A 21003-nucleotide genomic window follows, 5' to 3' on the forward strand; every position below is an offset into this window, starting at 1 on the left:
AGGAGCAGGCCTGGGTCCAGCCTGGAATGCCTAGGTCAGGGCATGTGTAGCTGTAAAACTAGAAGCCAAAGGTGGCCCTCCCTCCTCCCCAGCTGAAGAAGGGCAGCTGCTACCCCACAGCCAGGAGCCAGGTGTGGCTGAGAGGGGACAGCCTCGGGTTTCACCAGAAACCTTGACCCAGGGGAGGCCACAGAGTTCACACTGTCCCCTGCCCCCAGACCCCCAGGGTGCACAGTGACAGATTTGAGGGCTATGAGAGCCTGTCCAGAGAAAGCTCCCCAGGAAAGAAAGTTTCATAAGTACCCATCTGCGTTCATCACCCAGGCTTGTGCCCATCACCTGTCAAATGCCCAGCTGAGAGCTCTCACCTGCTAGATACAGGCCCAACAAAAACACCACAGTGTATGAATGCTATAATAACCACCATTGCTCCCACTCAAATTGCCTCGCAGCTCGTCAAATGCTTCTATAGCATTTGTTCCAGCCCCTGTGCCTTGTCATTAGGGTTCAAATCTTCCCTAGACCATAAGCTTGGCTTTTTGCTGGTTTGGGGAGTTTAAAAGGCTAAGAGGGGGTTAGGGGAGGAGAGGGACTAAATATAGCAAATATTTGCAGGCATAATCACTCCATAAACATGCTTCAGTGGAACAGAGTGTAGGACCGACCCAGATGACGGATGTCACTCACCCGAGTGTCACATCATAAATAAAACTGAATGAGCCCATTCTCCTACAGGACCAGAGTGACGCCTGTTCACACTATAAATATTTATGAAGTCATGGTCCTTAAAAGACTTTATTTTTCCAGGTAAGTAGACTTTAATGAAAAAGTTGAGCAGAGCTTTTCCTGCAATTATGGAATAGTCACTGTAGCTTTTCAACGGGTATTCCATGGAAAGGGAAAGAAGAAAAGGAAAAATAAGGCCCCATTCCAAGAGGCTGCTGCACGAAGATCTCATTTATGCCAGTCAAGATTCATTCTCATTCAAAAAGGGACAGCCTCCTCTGAGGTGGGCAGAAACCAGAAGAACACTATCAGTCCTGTTCTACCCAGGCCTGTGCAATGAAGGAGGCACAAACAGATCCTTGTCACCCAAGTTCAGACCCCTCCCACCACCTCTGCTGGGAGAGACATTCTCCTTCGCGTTCTCAGCTCTCTCAGCCTGTCTCTTAGTAACAGAAAAAATGTACACCTCACCCCATTCCTATGCTCATGTGCAAAGAATTCTCAGAATGTGAGCATGTGTGCCTGGGTGTCTCTGGAGTGTTTATGTAGAGACCCCCACTCCTGCCCTTACTTACTCTCGATTGCATTAGCAATAGCCCCCCCCCAGAAATGGTGCCAGAATCGGACCAGCTGTTCCTGCACTCTTCACCACCCACCACTGCAAAGAGCAAACACCCTTTGGGCTCCCAGCACCTCTGCCACACTCTCCTCTTCCAAGGCACTGGGGCAGTCTTGTCACCTGGAGCTCATAAGCCATTGTCTCCAGTACAATACAAGCCAATTTTTCATGTCTCTTTGCAGCATATGTGTTACTCATCACTTCAGTGCACCAAAACCCTTGCCCAAGTCCAGCAAGCCTGTTTCTTTCCCAGGGATGGCCTTCTGCCCAGGCTCCTTTCCCCTGCAAACATCAAGGTGGCCCCTGCTATGTCAGGCTGAAGTGGCCCCGTAGGGAAAAGTTGAAGATCATTTGGCTCTAGCCTCCAGGAAGTCTTGCTCCACAAGGAACAAGAGTCTCTGGTTTTATGAAAATGAGTCACAGGCTGCCTTGACCGTGCCTATCTGGGGAGGCCAGGGCTGCCATGTATGGTCCGTGCTCTGTGCCACCCACCTCTCCATGTAAGTCGGAGTTCTTTGCCAGGACAGCCTGAGTCATAAAACTCAGCACATTCCTTAGGCATTGGATAGTCTTTCCTTGTTATTACTTTGCTTTTGTTTTATGCAGCACCTGGTTTCATTTTAAAAACCCAAATAAAATCTCATGGTCAGGGGTTGGGGGTGGTGGTGGAGATAGCAAGGGAAGAAAAAGAGAAAGAAGGGAGTGAGGCGTAGGCTAGGGGAAGGAAGAAAGGGCTGTAACACCTCCCTCCCCAGGCAAGATCCAGAGTGGGACAGAGAAGGGACTGCGGAGTGAAGGGCAAGAGAGAGGATGTACTACAACTGAATTGAGTTTGATCAAAGTCCTTTGTGCAGTGTATGAGAAGGCACTTGATGTCTCTGTCTCTTCCTCAAATTAGGTCACAGTACTGAAAGCAGAGTGACCTTCTCTACACTTTCAGAGTCTCCTCAATAAACTGACAGGCTTATTTGTGATGAATTCTAAGGAACTTTGCAGTTATAACACTATGTATGAATCTGTTTCCTTTTTTCTTGGACCATAAACCCCAATCCATGTGTAAGGGAATATGTTCCCACAAGCCAGTATTTGTTTTTTGTCTGTGGGGGATAGAGAAATGGGAGACAACAGAAGAAAAGGTGTAGACCCAACCGCACAAATGCTGCTGTTCGAACTGAATTTCTGTGGCCAGGTTATTTTGTAACCTCATCTGTAAAGCCGTTAACATAGAGTTTTAGAATTAAAACAGAACTCTAATAAGCAATGCCTTGCATCTGGTAAACAAATACTGAATGAATGAAGGAAGGAAGGAATGATGCCAATTGACATGGAGAGTTGTATTTTCTTGGAGTAGTCAAGCATATTAATTACAACATAGGCCAGAACATTGGGTACCTGACTCAGAGCTTAAACAGAGGCCTTTACCTCCCTCTGCCTGAGATTCTCTAAACGAGGTTGGCAAAAGCAAAAATCCTGGAGGTTCCTGAGTGGCTCCAAGGCTACATTTTCAATGCACGGTTTGGCGAGCTTAATGGAAACCATACGAAGGGATCCCGGGAACCAGACCAGATGGCTTCCCGGGAATGTATTTAGCCTAACCCGGGTTAAAGAACAAAAATAACCACTAGGAGTTGAGGCGGGCGGGGGGGGGGAGGTAGGTGGGGGGGGGGGGTAGGGGTGGTGGTGCGACTTTTAATGAATTACCTTTTCTATTCAACAGCAATCATGTGAAGGACGGTCTGGGTAAATGGAAGTAAATGGAGGAGGGGGCAGAGGGCGGAGCGGGAGGTGGGCAGCAAGGGGTAGGAAGTAGCTACTTTCGTAACCACACTGTTCCGCTTGCCCTCAAAAAACACGAGCCGTTGGGACGCTTTGCGGCCCTGGACCGCGTCTGGCTCCTTCCCGCGCGCAGGGACTTTGCGCCGCCGCCACGCCAGCCGCGCCTGGGCCCCGCCTCCAGCGCGCAGCGCCGGAGAGAGCGGGAGGCGGACGGGACGTGCGGAGCTGCGGGAGGGAGGAGCGTGGGGGGGGGAGGAGCGTGGGGGGAGGGGGAGCAGGGGGAGGGGGAGCAGGGGGAGGGGGAGAGGAAGTCCGCGGCGGACAGAGGGGCGGGGCGTGGGCGGGGCGTGGAGGCCGCGAGGCTCCTCCCGGGAGAGCAGGGGCTGGAAAAACCGCGGCATTCCCCGCCCCCAGCTCCCAGCCGGCGTCCCCGGAATCACCGCCGCGTGTCCCACGGCCCGGGCGCGTTTGCTTCCCCGCGGCGCCCGCTGCGGAGGAAAGCCTGGCCGTGGAAGGTTGCGGCTCTTCTGGGCTATTGCTCTGAATACAAAAAAGCCTTTCTCACGCCCCTGCGACCCTCCCCGCCCGGGGCTCCAGATAGAGGGGACCGGCCCGTTGATGCTGGAGCCTGCAGCTGTGGGGGCCACAGCACCATTTCTGTGGTTCTTGTAGAGAAGGGTGGCTCCAGGTATTTACTCTTAAAAAAATGATTTTATGTAATGATCATACCGATAACTTTTGTTCCCGCTTCCAATTTAAGAGGGAAAAAAATCGAGGGATGGAGGGTGTTTGAAGCCCAGGGAAGTGTCTGAAAAAGCCAGTCGTTAAGGTCTAGATCTTACTGGGCCCACTCTTACCTCAAAGTCTTTAACTAAACGAAGCTGCAGGCCTCCAGCTCTGGGACTGGGTTTTCCGACTCAGCTCAGTGACGAGAACGGTCCTCCCAGGCTATAAACGGAGTACTGATCACTTTCTGAGTCTTCAGACGAGCCAACCTTGCTGGTGGAATTACACGGTTCCTGAAGCTGGAGAAAAATGGCCTGGTTGTTAGCCCTTGCCCTTCCACTGAGGTTACTTTCTGCACGGAACTGGAAGTGAAGTTGCCAAGACCTCATTCTTGAGCAGGAGTAGGGATTGTTCCTGCATTTTCTAACACCTCCGTTAACCTATTACATGTATCGTGTCTCTCTGTTAGGAAGGCCAGTCCAAACGCAGGAGAGAGAAAACATGTAAGAACCCTGGCATCGCAAACCAACCATGCTGCTTCTCTCCCGCCCCTTAATCATCCGTGAGTGGTAAGATTGTTTCCCCTGCCTCCCCTAGGGTTCCTTTAGTATGGACATTCCTGGGTGTGAGTTTCTCTACTTGACAGTTTTACAACGTGAGTTCCTTGAAGATAGGGCCCAGGAAAAGCAGTATTAAGAAGATGGTTACCAAGGCATTCAACGCCAAGCAGATTCTTTAAAAACTGAGAATGTTGTTAATGATGGTTGAAAATTTCATCCGTGTTGCTGAGGATTTCATTCAATCCCTACTTTTTGCTGATGCAGGAATTTGTACATTTTACCTCTCAATGCTTGTTCTCCCCCAAAATATAGCACCCCTAAAAAATTTTAAGATTTTGCCTTGTCTAATAAATAAAAGGTCATGGTTTATTTGTTTTTTTTTGGTCAGAACTTCAAGCCCCAAGTTTCCCAAACAAGTACCCCATATTCTTTGTGGGAGCAGCAAGGTTCGGGACGGGGAGTACTCTTAACCTGTTGTACCACAAAATCAAGAGTAGAGTGTAATGCCACTAATTTGTCAGGAATTGTTGACTTAAAAGAGGCCACTGTGAGTATAGTAAAGTCACTTTAGGGGTGGGGGCCGGGGAAGTACCTCAAAGAGAAAGGCAACTGTTCCCAAGAGCAGCTGCAGCTACTGGCAGTGGAATTGCTTGGAACCAGTACAACTCCACGCAGCAAGAGGGACTGATTTATTTAGCAATGGTTAATGATTCTCCCAAGCAAACCCCAGGAGGCCCAGCTAGCAGTAAATACACTTTCAGGAAATCATCTACCCTTCCTAGAAGGATGCAGCAACCCTACAGCGAAGGGAGGTCCCCGGCCACCCGTACAATACATCTTTTAGTCCACTGCCCAGCTTCGAATGCCCCCAAAGAACTCCCTCCACAGCCTACCACAGCCCTGCCCTGTCGTGCTTACAATGTTCCCTAGGAGAGGTATCAAAGCCTAAAGCAGAAAAATCAAGAAAAGTGCACAATTTTTGGAAGGCCATCATTGAATGGTACCGGGGAACCCAGGTGGGTTGTCTAGCCAGGCCCCATTAGCTAATTTTGTGAGATTAGCTAGTTGGTGCTCATAGACTAGCATGTTCCAAAATGATATGTACATGTAACTGGTGGTTCTTGTGATAATGTTAGGTGGTACCTGAATAACATTTCTTATTTTAATAGTCAGGGTTTTTGTCTAATACATACAACTAGGAATACCAAATCTGTGATGTCACAAATATAATTACTTAGGGTGAGGCTGGGATTTTTTTCAAGCCAATTTATTTTATTTTATTTTTTGACATTTATTTATTTTTGAGAGACAGAGAGAGACAGAGCTTGAGTGGGGGAGGTGCAGAGAGAGAGGGAGACACAGAATCCAAAGCAAGCTCCAGACTCTGAGCTGTCAGCACAGAGCCCGATGCAGGGCTCAAGCCCACGAACCATGAGATCATGACCTGAGCCAAAGTCAGATGCTTAACCCCTTTTTCAAGTTAATTTAAAGATAAATCTTAATAAACAAAAGTAATGGGATAGCAAAACTAATTAGTTGTAACTTTTATATTGAGGTGAAGTCAGTGGAGTACTTGTAGAAACTAGTTTTTATTCTTTTTTTCAACTAATTCTTTAGGAATCTCTGCCAGAACTTTTAAGACAAAAAAAGAATTCCATTTTAACATCCTGTTAAAAATTACTGGATTTTGAGGGGAATCTGGGTGGCTCAGTCAGTTAAGCGTCTGTCTCTTGACTTCAGCTCAGGCCATGATCTCACAGTTTGTGAGTTCAAGCCCCGTGTTGGGCTCTGCACTGATGGTGAGGAGTCTACTTGGGATGCTGTCTCTCTGCCCTCTCTCTCCTTCTCCCTCTCTCTCAAAATAAAGAAATCAACTTTAAGAAAATTACTTGATTTGGAGAAAGTCTGATCGGCAAAGACAGAGGCCCTGCTCTGGAGAGCCATGTCAGGGGGAGCAGAGATAGTAGATATTGGGTGGTGGAACAAGCTTATGAGGAGAGTGGGCCAGGACTCTGGGCACCCAGGGTAGGTCTCCAGAAAGGAAGGACAATCTGAGAACCTACTGCCTTTTTTTTTTTTTTTTTTTTTTTTTTTTTTTTGCAAGAGGCAGAATCCAGCAAATCACTGATATCACTGATGAAAATTTAGGTAGTACCAGAGAAATTTCCAATCCACCTAAGCCTCTTTGAGGCTTGTTTCCACAACAACCGGAGAGATCTATACAAAATGTCCAGGATGCTTTAAGAAAGAATGCTCAACTGGGGCACCTGGGTGGCTCAGTCAGTTAAGCGTCCAACTTGGGCTCGGTGCTGACAGCTCAGAGCCTGGAACCTGCTTCAGATTCTGTGTCTCCCTCTCTCTCTCTGCTCCTCCCCCACTCATGCTCTGTCTCTCAAGAATGAATAAACGTTAAAAAAATTTTGAAAAAAGAAAGAAAGAATGTTCATCAGGATAGTGTACTTTTCTATTTGTCACTTGATTGTAAATTTGGGATCCCCTGCATACCAACTCTGAACACACACACGCCACCACCCTCACTGCCACACTGCACACTCACTGACACTACTCCAGGGGTCCACTGTTGGGTGACAAGTAAAAAGATTCTTACATTCAGAAAGTCTTTCTTTAGTCGATTGTAGCTCATCAGATTCTTAGATGCTGGCTTTTTAATTCTCATACCTAGTGTAACAGAGACAGGCAGTGTGTAAGTGCTTATGGTAGAGTCTATCGTAGTATGAGTAAATGAAATTTACTAGTATTCCAAAATCACTTTTAATCAATAACTTCAAACACTCACATACATACTAGTTTCCCAGCCCCACCCAACATCTGTTACCACCACAACCTTCTCACATGTACAGTCTTTTTCAGAGGTGCTGCTGGGGAATGTTTCTCTGGGATTTCCCCCTCCTTTTATTTCTGCATCCTGCCATCCTTACTGTTAGGAGAGGTACAACAAAATAACGGTGCATGACAGGAGGAAAGAAGCAGAAATGCAAAAGGCCTTGAATGACCTCAGACGCTGGAAGGGGTGAAAATATCAGATGAAGACCATCATTCAAATCAAGGCAGAACATGATGTAAAGTGGTAGGTTAGGACAGGACTTACCTGATTTTTCATAATTTGGAGGTGCTGGAGAAAAATCACCACACAGAATTTGGTGTGCCTGTGAAAAATATAAAAATAAATGCCAGCCACTTTCACAACAATAGAAATTTAATAAAATTCTTTTTCCAGTGTTGTGCTTCCTCATTCAGAAGGCAGTTTGATACTGCTATCAAAACCCACTGTCGTAACAGACACCAACAGTGAAACCGAAAGACAGAATTGGGGGAGAAATGTATAAAGTAGGATAGGCAAAAGAGTACTATCTTAATATGGAGATAGCTTATACAAATCAATGAGAAGAAGCTGAACACCCTAATAGAAAAGTGGGCAAAGGAAATGAATACAGTCAGTCATCATTATTCATGGATTCTGTAGTTTCCAATTTTCCTACTCGTTAAAATTTATTTGTAACCCCAAAGCCAATACGTGCAGCACTTTTGAAGCGTTCAAGGACATGCACAGAGCAGTTAACAAGTTGAGTCACCTGATATGCACGTTTCCAGTCGAGGTCAAACCAGAGGTCACTTTGCCTTCTTGTTTCAGCTCTCGTACTTTACACAAGTGTCCTTTTTGTGGCCTGTTTAGTGCCACGTTTTCTGCATTGTTATGCATTTTGTGAGTGGTATCACTTTTTGAAGTGGCCCCCAGTGTCATGCTGACGTGCTGTGTAACGTTCCTACGTGCAAGAGGACTTTGATGTGCCTTATGGAAAAGATACATTTGTTAGGGAAACTTCATCCAGGCGTGATTTATAGAGCTGTTGGCTGTGAGTTCAATGTCAGTGAATCAACAGTACATATGAAATAAGGTAGCTTTAAACAGAAACATACATAAATACAAATTTACAGTTGATGAAATGTTGTGACCAGAGGCTCACAGGAACCTGGCCCTACATTTCTCCTAGGAGCAACAGTTCCATAATGACCACTTCACTGTTAGTAGGGACTTTAGAAAACATAACTACCTTGAATTATGAAAATTGACTATCAGCACAAAAAAGCTATGAATAAGTAATAAGCAGAGAATGCTCAAACTCACTAATAATCAAGGAAATTAAAAGTAAAAGGAAAGTAAAATATCTTCATCTATCCAATTGGGAAATACTAAAATTATTTTTTAAAGCCAGTGTTAGAGAAAATATAGGAAAACAGGCACTCTTGAGGACCGCTGGTGCATGAGGCCAATTTTCTGGAAGGCAATTTGGCCATATATCAAGATTTAAAATAAGCATAACAACTCCTGATCCAAGAATTCTACTTATGAGAAAGTACCCTGAGGAGATAATTGTACAATTGCAAAATTTTACATTTAAATTTACTCATCACTGCATTATTTACAATAGTTGCCGATTTGAAACACCTAAATGCCTAGCAATACAGGATATTTTTACATTGGGATATATCCAGTCAATGGAACATTATGTATCCATTGAAATGATAAATATTGCTAATACTGAAAGAATATTTCCATGAAAATATTCAGTGATTAAAGCAGATTGCAGAGGACAGCAGATCCCATCAAGGCATTCTGTGTGTGTGTGTGTGTGTGTGTGTGTGTGTGTGTGTGTGTGTGTGTGTTTGTGTATTTTTACATATGCATAAATATAGAGAGACATTCCTGAGGAAGTTCACTAAAATGTTAATGACAATTATCGCTGGGGGGAGGGAAAGGATTTCAGATAATTTTTACTTCCGTCTCTATTTCTCTGTATTATTTGAAAGGTTACAATCAGAGAAAAGCTGTTTTTGTTTTTAAACTGTCAATATAATCTATATAGTTATTGCCTTACATGGGAAAGAGGAATGTTGGTAACTGTAAAGAAGAGACACAACACCATCAGTTCACAATTTATAACCTTGGCTGTTTATCACTGTATCCCCATCAGCTAAAAGAAAGCTACACACATAATAAGCGTTCATAAATACATGTTTGATGAGTAAGTAATTTTAAACAATAAATAGTTTTTTATGAAATATGCAGGGTACGATTGTTTAAGCGCTCTCCATGTCAAGGTCATTGAGAAATATTGGACTTACCACACTGTGCTTGACATCATGTGAATTTTTGAAAGAACTGGTCATATGAGGTAATAGTCCTGCATCCAAATGAAGAGGGAAAACCAGGATTAAACCCAGGGTTAGAGTAAAATCTCTTACATTCCCATTTGTACCATGCAAATGAATTGTACACACATTACTTACTTCCCTTTAGAATTTAACTGGTGGAAAAATTAAGAGTCAGGTAAAAAGACACTGTGACTAAAAGTTAATGTTTAGTAAATATTCTGGAGCTTTTGAGGGTGGAGGTAATTTTTTTTATGGTACACATTTCAATTTTATTTTAAAAAGAAAACCAGACTGATAATAGCTAAGGGGACATAGAAATTATACATCTATGATTCTTAAAATGTTATCAAAATTATTCAGTTTTACATGTACTTTGGCTTTCTCTATGAGGTTGTCCTGACGTAAGCCTAAAGTAGAGACTGTGTTCAGTCTTTATTAATTTTCTTAAATTTTAATCCAGTAAAAAATAATTATCTATGTCCCCTTTCCCATCTAAAAATAGTTAACCTTTCAAATGCTGCTCTTTTTAAAAAAGATTTTATTTTTTAGAGCAGTTTTAGGTTCACAGCAAAATTGAGAGAACATAGAGTCCCCATATACTCCTGCCTCCCCCCCCCCTCCCATGCATAGCTCTCATTATCAACATCCCCCTGCCAGAGTGGTGCATTTATTACAGTCAGTGAACCTACATTGTAACATCCTAATCACAGTTCACATTACAGTTCACTCTTGGTGTTGTAGATTCTATAGGTTTGGACAAATGTATAATGACATGTGTCTATCATTATAGTTTCATACAGAGTATATTCACTGCCCTAAAATTCCTTTGTGTTCTGCTTATTCATTCCTCTTCCTTCCCAGCCCCTGGCAACCTCTGATCTTTTTACTGTATCCATGGTTTTGCCTTTTCCATAATGTCAGGTAGTTGGAATCCTATAGTATGTAGCCTTTTCAGATTGGCTTCTTTCACTTTGTAATATGCACTTAAGCTTCCTCTATGTCTTTCCATGACAGCTCATTTCTTTTTAGTGCTGAATAGTATCACATTGTCTAGATGTACCACAGTTCATTTATCCATTGACTTACTAAAGAACGTCTTCCTTGCTTCCCAATTTTGACAATTATAAAGCTGCTATAAATATCTATGTGTAAGTAAGTATTTGTGTGGACATAAGTCTTCAACTTCTTTGGACAAATCCCAAGGACCACAATTGCTAGATCATATGGTAAGAGCATGTTTAGTTTCCTAAGAAACCACCAAACTGGTTTTCAAAGTGACTGCACCATTTTGCATTCCCACCAGCAATGCATGAGAGTGCCTGTTTGCTCCACATCTTTACCAGCTGGCATTTGATGGTGTCAGTGTTCCAGATTTTGGCCATTCTCATATGTGTGTAATGATATTTCATTGTTGTTTTCTAATTTGCATTTCCCTGATGACATATGATGTGGGGCATCTTTTCATATGATTATTTGCCATATTTATATCTTCTAAGTGAGGTGTTTGTTAAAGTCTTTGGCTCATTTTTTAGTCAGTTTTTTTGTTTGTTTCTTGTTGTTGAGTTTTAAGAGTTCTTTGTATATTTAGAATAACAACTCCTTATAAAAAGTATCTTTGCAAATATTTTCTCCCAATCTGTGGCTTCTCATTCTCTTGTCTTTTGCAGAGCAGAAAAATTTAATTTTAATAAAGGTCATCTAATCTATTATTTCTTTTATGGAATATGTTTTTGATGTCATATCTAAAAAGTCATTGCCATACCAAGGTCATCTAGGTTTTTTCCTATGCTATATTCTTGGAGTTTTACACTTCTGCATTTTACATTTAGGTCTATGATCCATCTTGAGAAAATTTTGTAAGGGTGTAAAGTGTATGTCTAGATCTTTTTTTTTTTTTTTTTTTGCATGCAGATGTTCAGTTGTTCCGACAAAATCTGTTGAAAAGACTATCTTTTCTCCATTGCACTGCCTTTGTTCCTCTGTCAAAGATAGGTTGCCTGTATTTATGTGGGTCTATTTCTGGGTTCTGTATTCTGTTCCACTGATCTATATGTCTCTTCTTTCACCACATTGTGTTAATTACTCTTTCTTGTAAGTATTGAAGTTGGGTAGTGTCAAGGCACCTGGAGGATTATTGATATGGCTGGATTAACATCTACCGTATTTGTTACTGTTTTCTATTTGTTGCCCTTGTTCCTTGTTCCTAAATTTGTCTTCTACTCTTTCTCTGCCTTTTGTGGTTTCAGTTGAGCATTTTATATGATTTCATTTTCTCTCCTTTCTTAACATTTTAATTATATTTCTCTCTCTCTCTCTCTCTCCCTCCCTCCCTCCCTCCCTCCCTCTCTTTTTACTTTTTAAATAGTTGCCCTAGGGTTTGGAGTAGTTACAACTACTCCAAGTACATTTCAAGTCACATTACACCACATGTTATACAAGTAGTGCAGGTGCCGTATAATAACAAAATATTCCTAACTCCTCTCTCCCCTCCCTTATGGCATTGTTGTCATTCACTTCTCTTGTATTTAAGCATAAATAAGTACATATACAGTTGACCCTTTAACAGCATGTGTTAGGACTGCAAAGGCCCACCTACACATGGATTTTTTACAATGTAGTGTTATAAAATGTTTTTTCTCTCCCTTATGATTTTCTTCATAACATTTTCTTTTCTCTAGCTTCCTTTATTGGAAGACATACATAAGCCTACATATGAATACATTGTTACTATTATTATTTTGAATAAACTGTTGTTAGGTTAAAAATTAGAAAAATAAAAGTTTTGATTTTATGTTTACCTATACCTTCTTCAATGCTTTTCTTGTCTATGTAGATCTGAGTTTCTGACCTATTCTTTTCCTTCTCTGTATAGAACTTTTAACATTTCTTGCAGAGCAGATCTATTGGCAACAAATTCCCTCACTTTTTCTTTGTCTGACAAAGTGTTCATTTCTCCTTCACTTTTGAAGGATAATTTCACAGGGTACAGAATTCTAGGTTGGTGGATTTTTTTTCCCCTCAACACTAAATTATTTCATGCTACTCTCTTCTCGTTTCCATAGTTTCTAAGGAGAAGCTGGATACAATTCTTGTTTCTCTATAGGTAAGGTGTTTTTCCCTCTGGCTTTGTTCAGGATTTTTTTCTTTATCTTTTATTTTCTGTTGTTTGAAAATGATATGCCTAGGTTTAAGTATTTTGTTTGTTTTACATTTATCCTGCTTGATGTTCCCTGAGATTCCTGGATCTATGGTTTGGTGTCTGACATTAACCTGTGGAAATTCTCAGTTGTTATTGTTCATACATTTCTTCTATTCCTTTCTCTCCTTCTTCTCCTTCCAGTATTCCCAAAACATATGTTATACTTTTTGTAGTTGTTCCAGTCCTTGGCTATTCTGTCCTATTTTTTAGTCTTTGTTCTCATTGCTTTTCAAGTTTAGGTGTTTTTACTGAGATAACCTTAAGCTCAGAGATTCTTTCCTCAGCTGTGACCAGTCTACTTATAAATCCATTAAAGGCATTCTTCATTTTTCATTTGTTCTACAGTGTTTTTGATCTCTGGCATTTCTTTTTTTGGTTCTTTCTTAGGATTTGCATCTCTCTGCTTACGTTGCCTGTCTGTTCTTATATGCTGTCTACTTTATCCATTAGAACCCTTAGAATATTAATCATAGTTGCCTTAAATTCCTGGTCTGATAATACCAAATCCTGCCATGTCTGGTTCTGATGCTTACTCTATCTCTTCAAATTATGTTTGCGCCTTTTAGTATGCCTTGTAACTATTTCTTTCTTTCTTTTTTATGAATATAAGTTATTGTCAAATTGGCTTATATACATTTCTTGATAGCTGGACATGATGTACCAAGGAAAAGAATTGCTGTAAATAGGCCCTTAATAATGAGGTGATGGGGTATGGGGGGAGAGGAAGCATTCTACAGTCCTATGATTAGGTCTCAGTCTTTCAGTGAGACTATCCCTCTGGACAGTGAACTTCGCAGTGTTTCTAGGGTTTTCCCCCTTCCGTGTTAGGTGGAATAGGATGGCTAGAGTGGGCTGGAGTTGAGTATTTCTCTTTTCCCTCATGGAAGGCTAAGGTAAGCTAGAGTTTGGTTTTTCTTTTCCCCCAGTTCAGTTAGGCTACCATAATGATACCCGAGCAGATTAGGCTTTGGCAAAGTAGTTTCTCCTAAGGGCAGACCTTGTTAAGAACATAGACTCTGGAGTACTTCAAAATGGTACTTCCCCCTCTGCCTGCTGGAAGCACAAGGGAATTGTTCTCTGATATTTACTGTGGTAGCCTGGCCAAATTCCTGAAGGTAAGTCTCACAATACAGTAGGTGCTTTCCTATGCCTGGGCCTTCCTGGAGTTTTTTTAACTCCCAGCTCCAGCGATTCATCAAGTATAGCTTGGATATTCAGACCCCGTTACTGGTTCCTATGGTGGTTTCTCCTTGTGAGTCTCTGCTTTGGTAAGCTGTCACTACCTATATTCCCTTTTCTGTCTCTCTAATCTTGGGGTCAGCAGTTTTCCCTGTGTCCTCACCTCTCTTATGAATCCAAGAGGAGTTGTTAATTTTAAATTTTGTCCAGCTTTTTACCTGTTGCTAGAATGGAGAGGCATCTTCCAAGCTCCTTACAAGCAGAACCAGAAACCAGAAGTTGGGATAAACATTTTCATACCTGGAACATTCTGTAATACACAGCTTATACTTTTAGAATCAGAGGGAACCAAGGCTATGCAGAAATTGTAAGGGTATACATTTTTCTCAAGGTCTGAAACGGCCTGGTATATTTCTTAACAATTTTATTGAGATATATAACTTATATATCATAAAATTGACCCACTTTAAGTATATAGTTCAGTGATTCCAAGTAAATTTGCTCAGTTATACAACCATCAAAATACCATAATATAGTATTAGAGCATTTTCATTATCCCAGTAAGATCTCTCATGCCCATTTTTGGCTAATCTTCTTTCCTGCCCTCAGCCCCAGAAAACCACTAACCTACTTTCCCTATAGATTTGCCTTTATTGGACATCGCGTAGAAATCAGAATCATCTGCCAGGTGGTTTTGTCTCTCTGCCTTCTTTTACTTAACATAATATTTTTGAGGTTCATCCACATTGCAGCTGTTTGGTACTTTGTTCCTTCTTATTGATGAGCAGTATTCCATTGTATGAATATACCAAATTTTGTTGTTCATTCGCCATGATAGACATAAGGCTTATTTCCAATTCTGGCTATTATGGATAATGCTGCAGTGAACAGTCATGTCGAAGTCTTTGTGTAGATATATGTATTCATTTCTCTTGGATATATGCCTATAGGTGGAATTGTTAGATCCTACGATAAGTTTATGTTTAACTTTAAAAAAACTGTCAAATCCCCAAAGGCAAGGGAATTAAAAGCAAAAATGAATTACTGGGACCTTATGAAGATAAAAAGCTTCTGCACAGCAAAGGAAACAACCAACAAAACTAAAAGGCAACCAACAGAATGGGAAAAGATATTTGCAAATGACATATCGGACAAAGGGCTAGTATCCAAAATCTATAAAGGGCTCACCAAACTCCACACCCGAAAAACAAATAACCCAGTGAAGAAATGGGCAGAAAACATGAATAGACACTTCTCTAAAGAAGACATCCGGATGGCCAACAGGCACATGAAAAGATGTTCAACATCGCTCCTTATCAGGGAAATACAAATCAAAACCACACTCAGATATCACCTCACGCCAGTCAGAGTGGCCAAAATGAACAAATCAGGAGACTATAGATGATGGAGAGGATGTGGAGAAACGGGAACTCTCTTGCACTGTTGGTGGGAATGCAAATTGGTGCAGCCGCTCTGGAAAGCAGTGTGGAGGTTCCTCAGAAAATTAAAAATAGACCTACCCTATGACCCAGCAATAGCACTGCTAGGAATTTACCCAAGGGATACAGGAGTACTGATGCATAGGGGCACTTGTACCCCAATGTTTATAGCAGCACTCTCAACAATAGCCAAACTATGGAAAGAGCCTAAATGTCCATCAACTGATGAATGGATAAAGAAATTGTGGTTTATATACACAATGGAATACTACGTGGCAATGAGAAAGAATGAAATATGGCCTTTTGTAGCAATGTGGATGGAACTGGAGAGTGTGATGCTAAGTGAAATAAGCCATACAGAGAAAGACAGATACCATATGTTTTCACTCTTATGTGGATCCTGAGAAACTTAACAGAAACCCATGGGGGAGGGGAAGGAAAAAAAAAAAAAGAGGTTAGAGTGGGAGAGAGCCAAAGCATAAGAGACTCTTAAGAACTGAGAACAAACTGAGGGTTGATGGGGGGTGGGAGGGAGGGGAGGGTGGGGGATGGGTATTGAGGAGGGCACCTTTTGGGATGAGCACTGGGTGTTGTATGGAAACCAATTTGACAATAAATTTCATATATTGAAAAAAAAAAACCTGTCAAAGTGTTTTCCACAGTGGCAGTACTATTCTACATCCCCATTAGCAATGAATGAAGATTCTGGTTTTTCCACATCCTCTCCAACATTTGTTATTGTCCGTCTTTGTGATGATAGCCATTCTCATGGATGTGAGGTGCTGTCTCACTGGTTTTAATTTACATTTCTCTAATGACTAGTCATGTTCCATTCTCTGGTGTATTTTGATTTAAAAAATAAGAGAACATTTTAATTTGATTAAAAATAAATAAAAATTGATTTAAAAGAGAAAGGGGGCTTGCTTGGCATAATATGGGGTCTCTTCATTACGAATGAGTCAAGGGAGAGGAATAGTTTTTGTCAAATGCTCATTGCTATTTGTGCAATTTTATGCTGATAAACTTCTAAAAACAAGATATCTTAAGCTAAAGTCCAATACGGAGTCCAACAATTTATTCAGGTGAATTCAAGAAAAACCTGCTTTTTCACAGCTACAGTAAAAGCAGGTGGATAAAAAGTTTATGCTGCACAGTTAGTTCTGATTATTCCATTAGCTATGAATCCTTAGCCTTTCAAAGCTCTGTGAGACTTCTATAAATCCCACTGGACTGCCAGAGGCTTTGAATGGTTTTATGTCACCTTTTCTTTCAAGAATTATATGATAATCAGTAATTAGTAAATGATATGATTCTATAATATTAAAGTTTTATAGAAAGTATTTTTGAGGTATTTGATGGATTATGGGAAAAAACAGGCACTAGAATTTGTGCTAGACAGTCTGTGAGGGATTTCTACTTATATGTCCATCTTTTACCCAAACGTGGTCATCTTTCTGAGCATTTTTCTGACATTTTCAGAAATGTCTCTCATTTTCTTTAGTCTGTTTGTGGAGAGGAACATCAGCAAACCCACATATGTTGGAGCATGGTTAGCTAGTAATTTTTTTCTTTGTGAGTTCAAAGTTGACAAAGTGAGTCCACAATGCAACTTGACATTGGTAGTTTCAGCTGGCCTTTTAATTAAGGACATTTAATGTTACCCTAATCTGCTAGTGTGTATTCACCTCCCTGTTTCTCTTCCTAATGTTAGAACTGTACCAAACTGAGCAATTTTGTTGATGAAACTAACAATATTAGTAACAGCCAACAAATTCTACCTTTACATTTAGGTCCTTAAATGTTGTGCCAATACTGATGTGATGCTACAGGTGTTTGGTTTTTTAAAGCATGTTATCAAGAAAGCAAGTGTACGAGGGCACCTGGGTGGCTCAGCTCGTTAAGCGTCCGACTTTGGCTCAGGTCATGATCTCATGGTTTGTGGGTTTAAGCCTCCCATCGGGCTCTGTGCTGATAGCTCAGAGCCTGAAGCCTGCTTCAGATTCTGTGTTTCCCTCTTTCTCTGGCCCTCCCCTGCTTGCTCCCCTGTCTCTCTCTCTTAAAAGTAAACAAACATTTTAAAAAATTAAAAAAAAAATAAGGCACGTAATTGTCTGTATATTTGGTGAAAAGTATTCTATCAGTATTAAGCTTCTTGAATATGATAATAGTATTATGGTTATGTAAGAGAACATTCTTACTCAGGTAAGTGCTGCAGTATTTAAGGATATACTGTTATGATATCTGTAATTTATTCTCAAAAGCTTAGCAAAGAAGTGTATACCAAGTATCAGTATAAAGAGACAGAGGGCGCACTGGGTGGCTCAGTTGGTTAAGCATTCGGCTCTTGATATTAGTTCTGGTCACGATCTCGCGGTCCTGAGATCAAGCCCCAACTTGGGCTCTGCTGTTAGCACCGAGCCTGCTTGGGATTCTCTCTCTCTCCCTCTCTCTCTGCCCCGCCCCCCCCCCCGACTCATGCTCTCTCCCTCAAAATAAATAAGTAAAAATTTAAAACAAGAGAAAAAGTTCCAGTTAACAAACGTGGCAAAATGTTAACAATTGACGAATGTAGGCAAGAGTAAGCAAACACTGATTGTGCAATTCGTTACATTTCTCTAGGGATTAAAAAAAAATGTTTTTAAGTTGTGGCTAAAGAATAAGGCACTTTCATAATTACAGATAAAGAAAGAGTGCCACTATAATATTTTATAATGGCTAAAATGAGGCAAGAAAAAGATTAGGAAAACCAGCCAGTATCATCCCAAATTCCACTGGAGCCATTACCAAGAACAGACCTAAAAGCAGTACTTTGTTTTCTTCTAATCTTCTCCCCATACAACCCTGTGCATCCCCATAGGCAGACAGCACGGTTTGTTCACGCAAGCCCACTAAAATCACCCAATAGAGTGCTGTCTTTTAAGTTCACAGGCACAATCTATTGCAGCTACCTCCTAGTTGATGTTATGCTTGAACAGTAAAGTGCACACGGTAACAGATGGCATCTTGTGACCTTCTTAATAACAGGCTTGGCTGCCAGTGTTCCTTTGTGTCCAGTCTCTGCAGGGAACTTGGATACGGTTGCCTTACACTTGAATATTTTCTGGCAAACTCATTTAACCATTTATGACACTGGTTCCCAATTCAAAATAGTCAGAGAGAGCAAAATAAAATCCCCAACTTCTGAAAGGGACATTGGTAATTCCTGAGTCTGGGGGTTCTATCCTGGGATTCTTTGGGGTGTGCTGGCAGTCACTCAGCATATCTGTCACTTGTTGTGTGGTGAGGACATCAATCCCAGGCAAACTGCTCATCAGGCTATCTAGATTTATCTGTCATCGATGTAAGATTGTTGTCTTTCTATAGTTTAAAAGAAATGCACTTCCCACAGCAAAGCATACAAATGAGCCAGAAAGCAAACTAAATCCCATCGTTACAAGGTCCCTCTGCTCTGACCGCCCACACTAGGAGCGAATGTGGGGAGCCTGCAGCGAGTGAGGCTTGTTCTAAGTCACCCTGTTCCCTCCGTTGCGTGCCTGGGCAGCCAGTGGCCCGGCAGGCTGTGCACTGAGAGGAGGAGGGGGCGGGAATGAGGGCACTAGGTGGTGAGGTGAGGGAGCAGCCTGCCAAGTCCTCAGCTCTCCCACAGGGGCAGCTTTCGTCTGGCAACAGTGGAAGGCAAACAAGGGTGCCCTAAGAAAAGACAATGAAGACAGTCTCACCAAAGCCTGAGGAGTCTCCTCCTCTGGACAGGATGAACCTGGAAGGGCTGTACCGGGAGAAAAATGGTAACATCAGTCCCTGTCAGGCAATAGGGGTGGGGGATGGGTGGGTGCCTATGGTAGGAGTGAAAAGCATGGGGTCTTAGGGTAGAAACAACTCAGCTGACAGGCATAGGACTGTGTGGAAGAGAAAGACAAGAACCAGGTTTCTGTTTGTGCAGGGAGGTGTCATTCCAGGGTTTCTCCTGGTAGCTGAGGGGGAGGTGACACTCTTTTCTGTTGGCCCCATTTCTGCACTAATGAGAATGCCTCGGAGAGGGAAGGTCCCCCTGATGCCTCTGATGAGGGAAACAAAGGCAAGAGAAATGTAGCTTAAATTAAATCTGCTTTCAGCTTGCAGCTCACTGACACCTGAAACATGCAGAGCGTGACCTTCCTCCAGGAACCCATGGCTGCCTCCATGTCTTAATGTTTATATTTTATTAAAGAATAAAAGTGACCTTATCTTAACAGCGGCTAGCCCCCCCTCCCCAAGGTCCTGAAAGCCTTGCTTCAAAATTCCTTAGAAACTTACTTAATCTTTATCCCCACTCCTCCACAAACTTAAAAGTATATAATCAGTCACTCCTCACAACTGCAGTGCAGCTCTTTCTGCCCACAGGTCCTGTCCCTGTGTTTTAATAAAACCACCTTTTTGGGGGTGCCTGGGTGGCTCAGTCAGTTAAGCATCTGACTCTTGATTTCGGCTCAGGGCATGATCTCATGGTTTGTGAGTTAAAGCCCCACACTGGGCTCTGCACTGACAGCATGGAGCCTGCTTGGGATTCTCTCTCTCTCTCTTCCTCTGCCCCTCTCCTGCTCGCATACTCTCTCTCTCTCTCTCTTAAATTAAATGAATAAACTTTAACAAACATCATTTTTTTGCACCAAAACATCTCAAGAGTTCATTCTTAGCCTTAGCTAAGCCCCATTTCATAATTTCATCACCCCTATCCGGGAAAAGCTGGCCTGGGTGTGAAGGAGCCTTGACTGGGGAGCTGTGAGGCTCTTCCAGAAAGGCAGGGAGCAGGTTGTCTGGGTTGGCTGCCATTTACTCCTTTCTTATTCCATCCCAGGGCCAACCTATTGCCCCTTTCTCAGATAGACTAGAAAACCTGTGGGCAAAGCCTCCTCTGTTCAGGCATGCCCTAATCCATCTTCTGCTTTCATTCTGGGGCCCCAGCCTCTAGGACCAATAAGCTTTGGAAATGGCCCAGAAACAGTACCAGAGGCATGTATCCCTGAGACATTATGGAAACAAGATTGACAAAACTCGAAAGCCACAAGACATCAACATTCCTAAGAAGTGGAAGGCAGTTCCCCTGCCTTAGGCCCTACAGGTACCAGCTATTCCGCTCTCTTTCCTCTCTCCCTCTCATCCCAAATCATGTTTGCCATTTCTCGTTTGTACTACTGTATGTCTATGTTTCAGATTTGGGGTTTGCTTAGCTGTATCTCCTTCAGCCCATTGCAGACCTGGGGCCGGGATGGAGGAGTATATGTAACTAAAATCATGTACACATGCAATAGGGCCATACACTACTTATTTATGCAGTTTTTAAAGTCTTACAATTTTATGTGCCACGACACAGAATTCTACAGACTGGCCACTGGGAACACAAGTCTTTGAAAGGTTGCTTCCGTGAAGACTACATTCTAATATTTAAAAGTACTTCATAAGTTCCCTTTTGGAAGACAAATTACAAATAAGAAACTATCGTTGCGGGGGAAAGTCCACAATGGAAGGTCCATAAAAACCATTGTTCAACACACAATTATAGGGCATCTGGTTTATGCTGAGCCCTGTCTCAGATGCTAGAGATACAGAGACAAACAAGATGGACAA

General features: G+C 42.1%; 1 protein-coding gene across 3 annotated transcripts in view; it reads right to left on the reverse strand.

The window, feature by feature from the left end:
- CB1H4orf51 (chromosome B1 C4orf51 homolog) overlaps nucleotides 1–21003 on the reverse strand; it is a 65670-nt gene that overhangs the window by 28183 nt on the left and 16484 nt on the right. For 2 of the 3 annotated variants that reach the window (XM_042935385.1, XM_042935384.1), the window contains exons 4-7: nucleotides 9553–9611; nucleotides 7517–7574; nucleotides 7016–7086; nucleotides 3979–4146 (exon numbers count right to left, since the gene is read on the reverse strand). In XM_042935385.1, the coding sequence (XP_042791319.1) occupies nucleotides 4039–4146; nucleotides 7016–7086; nucleotides 7517–7574; nucleotides 9553–9611 (296 nt within the window). In that variant the 3' untranslated portion in view covers nucleotides 3979–4038. Of the gene's footprint in view, nucleotides 1–3978; nucleotides 4147–7015; nucleotides 7087–7516; nucleotides 7575–8000; nucleotides 8219–9552; nucleotides 9612–21003 lie in introns of those variants that run through there. The other variant, XM_042935386.1, reaches the window with a different exon arrangement.

This window comes from Panthera leo, chromosome B1 (assembly GCF_018350215.1).
Source record: "Panthera leo isolate Ple1 chromosome B1, P.leo_Ple1_pat1.1, whole genome shotgun sequence".
NCBI classification, from domain to species: domain Eukaryota; kingdom Metazoa; phylum Chordata; class Mammalia; order Carnivora; family Felidae; genus Panthera; species Panthera leo.